The following is an 8,755-nucleotide window of genomic DNA, read 5'->3' as shown; positions in this document are numbered from 1 at the left end:
TCCACAAGAGCCACCTGGTTGTTTCTAAATCAATTTACAGTAAACCGCATCACGTCGCCGAGTGTACGGAACGATAAGAAAGGGCCCATTGTTGGTCGAAAGGAGCACTCCCAGATTATCGCCGCCGGATCGCAAACTTTCCGTCGAGCGAAGAAAAGAAATGCCAAATATTTATAAAATAACAGTTTGCTAATGTCGAGCTTTAGTTTTGTTTAAATAGCCTTTTAGTGCACGTGACCGCAGATAAAGCCGACAACGGCGCCGATTGTAGCGCCCACCCTTTAGGTCCCCGACTTTATTAAGGATGGTTTCAGTAATTAAGAACTTACAACGACATTATAACTGACATTTACGACAAAAAAAAGATACTTCAGTACCTTTCTCCACCACATGGTGTCCCTGTTTGACTGCTGGATGGAAGGCAGCTACATTAGACAATCAAGTAAATCAAGACAAATAGCTTAAATCGCTCTTACAATTTGTATTTTACAATACGGTATTTTCAACAAGAAAAAGCTCCATTCTTAAAATCATAAACGTGGGTCTCTTTGTGTTTTTTTTTTTTTTCTCTCGCGTAAACAGACGGTGATGAAGAAGCTGGAAGACGCCGCCAACAACACCAAGACCTGGAAGCACAAGGTGGCCGAGCACGAGGGCATGTTACGGCTGATCCAACCAGGTACCGACACACTCGCCACCGGCTGTTTGGGTTCAAGTGTGTGTGTGTGTGTGTGTGTGTGTGTGTGTGTACTGTGTTCGTCACTTAATAGCCCTTTACAGACACGCTCCTCTTGTAAAATAAAATCTGAATATGCACCCGAGTCATTTTAAGTCAGACCAAATACCATTTCAACACAGTACAGGTTAAATATATCGTCTTGTCCCACTTTTTAGGATCACTGGCCGAGGAGCCATAGGGGAGGAGCTTCTTTAAAAAAAAAAAAATGTTTTACTGAGAGTGAACTGTGTGTGACAGATAAGTGAGTTAAAACTAGGTCAAACTGAAAACAACAGACACGGATTTTGGACGAAGTCCAGCAATCTCTCTCACACACACACACACACACACACACACACACACACACACACACACACACACACACACACACACACACACACACACACACACACACACACACACACACACACACACACACACACACACACACACACACACACACACACACACACACACACACACACGTTAATGATTGAGAGCCTGGTCCATTTATAGCGTTGAGAGAAACAAACTAGAGCATTTTGGATTCAAATATATTTGGGAAATTGATCTCCCATTAACATTAAAAAGGTGTAACACCCCGAAACAATAGAAACAAAGACTCGCTGAACTAAGTACAGATATGATATTTAAAACTAAAATCAACAAACGTTGCACAATGACACACACATAAATTAACAGAACCGAGCGCACCTGACAGGTGAAACTACCTTAATGAATAAGACGTTGTTGCTTCGACTTCCTGTTTACAAATACAGTCTCTTTATTCTTTATTTATTTATTCCCCTCCCCTCCCCTCCAGGTTCAAAGGGACAGCAGCTGATCACCAATTGGGGCCCTGCAGCCTTTTCCGATGCAGAACTCAGCTCGAGGCAGAAGAAGTGGCAGGAGACGAAGAACCAGGCGACCCAGGCCCAGTAGAGACCCCCGTCAGACCTGAACCTCAACGAGAGAGAGACAGGTGACTGGAGGGGGTTCTCTGGGTTCTCAGTGGAGTCCACATTCTAAATTTAACAGGATAATAATAATAATAATAATAATATGATAATCAATTACCTTAAAAGGATGAAGTTCACTAATTCTAGCTGGGATGCAACACAAAATACCAAGTGAAGAAATGGTAACCAAGACAACCAAGGTTTAAAGTCCAGTGACGGGGGAGTTCCCTTTCCCCCCAAAAAATGGTGTACATGACGTAAAATTGGTTATGGAGGCTAAAAGAGCTCACCGGGCAAAGTTGGGTCATTAATATTGACCCATTAATCACCACAGATAAAGTAATTTTGGGCCACTGAGCAGGCAATCTGAATTTCTCAAAAGTTAGGCATTAATCCCACATTTACCAAGAACTAATGACACACAGGTCCCAACATAACAGTACAATAAAAACAACTCCATCTGTTGACTTTAAGATGTGTATGACAAGTCAAGAGTGAGAAAATAAAAGAGTGCACACCTCTACCTATTTATCATGTTGTAGATTTCACATATGAAACGCACTACTTTCAACTGCCAGTCGCTCGAGCCCGTTTTAGGCTCCGCGTCGTCGTAAAGTTGAACAACAATCTATTAAGTGGTAACATCTTGGGGAAAAAAAGGCACGATATCGTGAACATATAAATATAAAAAAAGGGACTTTTTGTACATACATTAACGCTGCTTCCCACCCCCCACCCCCCCCCCCGCTTTCCTTACTAAATTAGTCGAGCTGCATGCAGGCAGCATCAGTAACGCCATGTCATGTAAAGTCCATCTAACAACGTTATAATTAAAATACCATTCGTGTGTACGATTCACTAAACATTTTGTCATTATTACAAAAGCCTGGATTTATATCCGTCTAAAAAGAACCGCCTCTTAAACATTTCCTGCTTGTAAATACAGTCAGAAAAAGGGCATTCGGCCAAAATCTCACCCACAAACCAGAATGCTAACGGCAGAACATTTGTCCTGTGTTGTTGTTGTTGTTGTTGTTGTTGTGTAACCACCAGTGCCTTTGATACTGTCATGAGTGAACATTTTGATTTCTATATTATGTTTTTATATATATATATATATATATATATATATATATATATATATATATATATATAAATGTAAAAATATAAAGACTGAACTATGGAGTAAAACACGTCTTGAATAACTGGCATTCACTGTATTTTGTCTTTGTGTAAATTATTATTATTTATTTATCACAAACCAAACACTACAGCAGACATTTAAGACGTTACACAAGTGGGTACTACACACATCTGCACAAACCCACAGCCAAGCGACACGTTTGCCTTCAGACGTCCACCAGAGGGCGCCAGAGGGCCACGAACGCAGCGCTGAGACAGAGAAGTTTAACGTGTTTCTGAAGGCTAAAAGACAACAAAAGCATGGTGGAGCTACACCTTCTGTCAAAGTGCAGTAAATGTTGTAACTGTGGATCATCCGGGGACAAAATGGGGACTTCATTTGTGTGACTTCCCGGTCTAGACCTTTCTTATTCCAAAAATAAAAGCTTCGAGATCTGGGCCATGCAGGGAAGTTCAGTTAAGACAGAATGAAACCTGCCAATCACAGTGTGATCAAGTGTTAATATTGAAATAAACTCGAGTTGAACACACTTAAATTATTACACTAAGAATGTTGAGGGGTATTTATGATATTCTTTTAATGTTTGACACCTTTTGTTATTCATTAAGACCTCAAATAAACGGACAAAGTCTTTATTTCGACGTGCGGCTATCTGATGAATGCTCATGTTGACGAGAGAAAACGATCAATTAATCAACTAGAGTTTATATCCAACTTTCTTTTCTTTTATATGCGATCAATCGTTTAAATCGTTTATCGAGCAAAAAGTGAAATGTTTGAGGATTTGAATATCTTTTGGACGTTAAAGTTTTTAGGGTAGTTTTAAAATTACATTCTGTTGTTTTTAAATGGTTTAATTATTCCATAATGGAGTATGCATGTGTGCACACACAAACAAAAATCAAAAGATAGCTCTAGTGGCAATATATCCATAATGTGTTTGTGTGTTAATGTCTAGATTTATATTACTGGAAAGATCTTGACCTCATAATGTTGATTATAACAAAGCTTCCATTGAACGTCGCAGGTACGCCGTGAAGAAGGAAAGATGGAGCTCCGCGCAGGTCGACTCAAACCGCCACCCGGTGGGCGCTTCACCGTCGTTAATCTGCAGAACAGGAACGACGCCGCTCGGCTAATCCTGACGCGGGTTCAAATAATGCCTAAATGTCTCGGACGCTGCCAGGGGGGAAGAACAACAGCATCGAAACGTTATGCAGAACAGACCCCCGGAAAAAGGAAAAAAGAAAAATCAGGCCCCCGCTCGAAAAAGATCCCCAACTAAGTTAATTCACTCCATCCCGCCTCCGTATCGTGCAACAATCGTTAATTTGAGTGAGACGGGAGAGACCAAACAAACACACACACAAAAATACGTTTCCCAAAAAAGATCTGCGGTCCAGATGCGCTCGGCACATACCGCAGCTGCATTAACATTTCTTTATGCAACAAGATGGTCATTAACGGCGAGTGCCGCGCTCTGTCAACCCCCCCCCGCCCCCCCGCATCGCATCCCCCCCCCCCCCCCCGCAGCGTCTGTATCCCATCATCCCTCTCTCTTTTTAAACATCCTCACACTCATCAGCCCGAGGTTATGAGGCTTGTGGCACGCGTGCTGCATTCCTGAGAGGTGATGCGAAACAGAAATGCATTAAATTCCCCCCGATCTGGAATCCATCGCAGGGGGTGTGTGTGTGTGTGTGCGTGTGTGTGTGTGTGAGAGAGAGGAAAGCAGTAAGGGGGGGGGGGGTTGGTCGGAAAAAGAGGATAAGGGGGTGGGGTTAAAGGGGTCTCACTGCCCCCTCGAGTACAGGGGAGCATCTGAGATACAAAGAGTTTGAAGACGTCTGAGGAATTCAAAATATATAGGGTTTTAAAAAAAAAAAAAAAAAAAAAAAACCTTTAGGAATTTGGGGTATTTACAGCGAATGGGGTTCCGGGGGCCTGCAGAGGTTTACGGATCAGCGGACGTACTCCTGGGACAGTTAAAAAAATTAAAAACGCCTGCGGAACATTTACCTTCCCTTCCACAGCATCGCGCATGTCAATTCATGGACCCCAGGGGGGTGATACACACCGGCGTATTGAGAGGTCAGCGAAAAGCATCTGGCGAGAGAGAGTAGACGAAAATAGCACATCGCCAGCGTCTCAAAGATCTAGATTTTATACGGAAGATTTTTTGAAAAAAAGGTCCCCAGAAAAATTCCTTGCGAGGGCCAAAAAATGAACGCAAACAAATGTCCTTCCTGCTCCTCATAAAGGTTTTAAAAAAAAAAAAAAGAAAAGAAAAGAAACGAGGTAGAAATCAAGAGGTGGAATTTCGGCTTCAACCCCCCCCCCCCCCCCTGACATTTCACAACATCAAATTAAGAGTTGGATTTGTGTAATGTGGGACAATGACGGCAGGTTTTAGAGATTTCGTGAGGTTCAAGGGTGCAAGGAGACGGGTTTTTGGGACAAAGGGATCTGGCTCCAATCAGCGCATCTGACTGAGGTCGACTGTGCACCCACAGGAAGGCCAAGCCCCCCGGGGGGGCCCACGGCGGGGAAACCAAACCCATCTTTCTCAAATCGTTCTTTTTTTTTTTTGGACAATAATATGAGCCAAGCCACTCTATTTTTACCCTCATAGGTCAAAGGTTACTGCGTATACGTGTAAAAAAAAAACACACACAGGTCATATGCAAATAAATGCGTCCTAAAATACACACACACACACACACACACACACAAAAAACGCAAAAGTAGCGCCAATGTCTTTATAATCTTACTCAATCCGAGAGGAATGCTTTACGTGACAAGATAGACTTCAAAAAAAATAAAAATAAAAGTCTCATCCTCTTCTTCCTCCTCCACAAACACAAAAGAATGTGTGGCAAGGCGCAAATGTGAAACACAAGTGTTTCTGTGAAGCAACCCCCATGGACGGCTCTGCGCTGCTGCCAGCACATGAAGTTATTTCTTCTTTTCTTTATTTCTTTATTTTTTTTGTTGCAGTTGAAAACCGTCTGACCTTTAATGGCTGAGCCAAGTTCGGTGCTGGCCTCCTACCAGAGCCGTTGTTTACCGGCATCCTACTCAAAAATGTTTGCACAGAGCGTATGAACAAAAAATACCCAGAGTGCAGCAGCAGGATCGAGAGGAAGCGGGCGAACGAGTCGGCGGGAGCTCTTTCTTTACCGGGTGAAAGGCCAAGTGCTTGATGAGGCGATGGGAGGGTAGAATTACCTGCGCTGTATCATTATCACATCCAACACACACACACACACAGACACACACACACACACACACAAGGACAAGTGTGTCATTGCGCTGCAGCTGCCATTTATGACCGCGGAGCAGCACAACCGGCTTTGTTCTCCCGTCAAGAAGAAGACACACGGCCCCCCGAGGGGGAGGGTGGCAGCTAATCTTAACTGTCATGGTCCTCCTGCAGCTCCGTCACCTCATTACATTACATTACATTACATTACATGTCATTTAGCTGACGCTTTTATCCAAAGCGACTTACAATAAGTGCATTAAACCATGAGTCCAAACTCAGAACAACAAGAATCAAGCAAGTACAATTTCTTCAATAAAGTTAAACTACAAAGTGCTATCAGTAAGGGACATTTAAGTGCTACTAAAGTGTTAAACTACAAAGTGCTATCGGTAAGAGCCATTTAAGTGCTACTAAAGTGTTAAACTACAAAGTGCTATCGGTAAGGGACATTTAAGTGCTACTAAAGTGTTAAACTACAAAGTGCTATCGGTAAGGGAAATTTAAGTGCTACTAAAGTGTTAAACTACAAAGTGCTATCGGTAAGGGACATTTAAGTGCTACTAAAGTGCTACTACGGCTCTACCTTCCCTATTCAAGGTATAGTCGAAAAAGATGTGTTTTTAGTTTGCGACGGAAGGTGTAGAGACTTTCTGCTGTCCTGATGTCAACGGGGAGCTCGTTCCACCAATGAGGAGCCAGCACAGCAAACAGTTGTGACTTTGTTGAGTGTTTAGCTCGAAGTGACGGAGCTACAAGCCGATTGGCAGAAGCCGAGCGAAGTGAGCGAGGTGGGGTGTACGGTTAGACCATGTCCTGGGTGTACGGTTTGACCATGTCCTGGATGTGAGGTTAGACCATGTCCTGGGTGTGAGGTTAGACCATGTCCTGGATGTAGACCGGACCCGATCTGTTCGCAGCACAGTACGCAAGTACCAATGTTTTGAAGCGGATGCGGGCGGCCACCGGTAACCAGTGAAGGTCGCGGAGGAGCAGAGTAGTGTGGGTAAATTTCGGTCAGTTGAAGACCAGTCGAGCAGCTGCATTCTGGATGAGCTGTAGAGGTCGAATGGCATTAGCAGGTAGACCTGCCAGGAGGGAGTTGCAGTAGTCTAGCCGTGAGATGACCAGAGCCTGGACCAGAGCCTGTGCCTCCTTCTGAGTGAGAAGGGGTTGTATTCTCCTGATGTTGTACAGCATGTACCTACAGGAGCGTGTTATTGTGGTAATGTTGGCAGTCAGGGAGAGTTGACTGTCGAGTGTCACTCCGAGGTTCCTGGAAGTCGGCGTCGGAGCCAGCACTGAGTTCCCTCCCACAAGTTGAACACCCTTCTGAGTTAATGTGACTAATGTACATTTCGGGAAATCCTGCTGAGATCAGCGGTATAAAAATCGCTCCTCCAGAGAAGTCATAAACGATAAAACGCAGTGTGAATGAGTCACTTTTTAAGTCCATTGTTCAGTTTATAGCGTATTGGGGCTGGGCGATGTGGTCGAAATCAGCAGATTCATCGATTAAGTTGCAGCCATATTTTGGATAATAAAAAATAGGCCGCGTAAAAAAAACACTTTAAAATGATTAAATTAAAATGTAATTTCTAAAAATCGAGAGAAGCGAGTACGAGCATTCCCCGAGTCTTAAAAATAAGTTTTAAAATCCACTCTTTCACCAACATCGCCTCCGTCTCGTCCGCCCAGTTGCCAAAATATACAAACATCGAGGGTCGTTCTGTAAATGCCCCAAATATTTACAGAATAAGCAAACATGTCGGAGTGACAAACAGCCTCCAATTAAAAAGTAAGCAAATAGATTCCTAAACCATTACTCAAGTCCACTTCATTGCGATGAAACATGCCTCAAACCGACGAGGACAATGAGACAGGAGAAGTGCGTCGTTTATATATAAATCACTATATAAAAAACACGAGAGAGACAAAAGTCGGGGCAGAAGACTGCGACCGGTCGGCGTGCTCCGGGAGAGACGGTCGGATGACTCACGGCGGCAGAATGCGACGCAGCCGGAGACGTCGCTCGCAATTACGCCGTTAACTTCACGGGGATGACAATAGTAAACATGCTATTTTCGAAACACTGTTTATGGGCCACTTGTGGGACATCCATCTGCTGGAATTGGGAGGAAACTATGTGGAATTAACCCCCCCAAAAAAACCCATTTTGGACATGTGATCTACATTTGCTCTGCTTGTTGCGTTAGTACATAAATAAAAAAGAGAAACAGTTGTAGACTGAAGGATCCTTCCAGCTCTCATGTTTATGTCCGTGACTATTGTTGGGTTTAATTGGCTAGAGACACACACACACTTTAAATTTAGAATAGAAACGAGGCATATGTGGCCACAGCGACGCTAATTAAAATTCCCACATGAGCAGGAAAAAACTGAAGAGAAGCGAAATTTAATAACTGATGTTGACGCTCCTCCCCCTCCAAATATGACGCTGATCAACGGGGCGTCGCACTTGACTTCTTCCAGAATTAACTTTTCAACTAATCGGTGTTTTAAAGCCGATTTTGTAACATAAGCATTTCCTGCACGTCGTTGTTCCGAAACCAAATTAAAAAAAGAACAGATTGTAGGAGGAGATTTCTATAAATATTGAATAATAAGGAACACATTTATTGACCAACAGTATAAAACTAAAACTATACAGC

The 8,755-nt window shown here is 43.2% G+C and overlaps 1 protein-coding gene across 2 annotated transcripts in view; it reads left to right on the top strand.

The window, feature by feature from the left end:
* Positions 1-4,297, top strand: part of swap70b (switching B cell complex subunit SWAP70b) — a 20,501-nt gene extending 16,204 nt beyond the window's left edge. Inside the window, exons 11-13 of one of the 2 annotated variants that reach the window (XM_034534306.1) lie at positions 583-679; positions 1,542-1,700; positions 3,849-4,297. In XM_034534306.1, the coding sequence (XP_034390197.1) occupies positions 583-679; positions 1,542-1,660 (216 nt within the window). In that variant the 3' untranslated portion in view covers positions 1,661-1,700; positions 3,849-4,297. Of the gene's footprint in view, positions 1-582; positions 680-1,541; positions 2,619-3,848 lie in introns of those variants that run through there. The other variant, XM_034534305.1, reaches the window with a different exon arrangement.
* The last annotated feature ends 4,458 nt before the right edge of the window (positions 4,298-8,755 follow it).

The sequence above is a fragment of the Cyclopterus lumpus genome, chromosome 6, assembly GCF_009769545.1.
Source record: "Cyclopterus lumpus isolate fCycLum1 chromosome 6, fCycLum1.pri, whole genome shotgun sequence".
Classification (NCBI taxonomy): Eukaryota; Metazoa; Chordata; class Actinopteri; order Perciformes; family Cyclopteridae; genus Cyclopterus; species Cyclopterus lumpus.
This window is presented reverse-complemented; position numbering and strand designations above follow the sequence as displayed.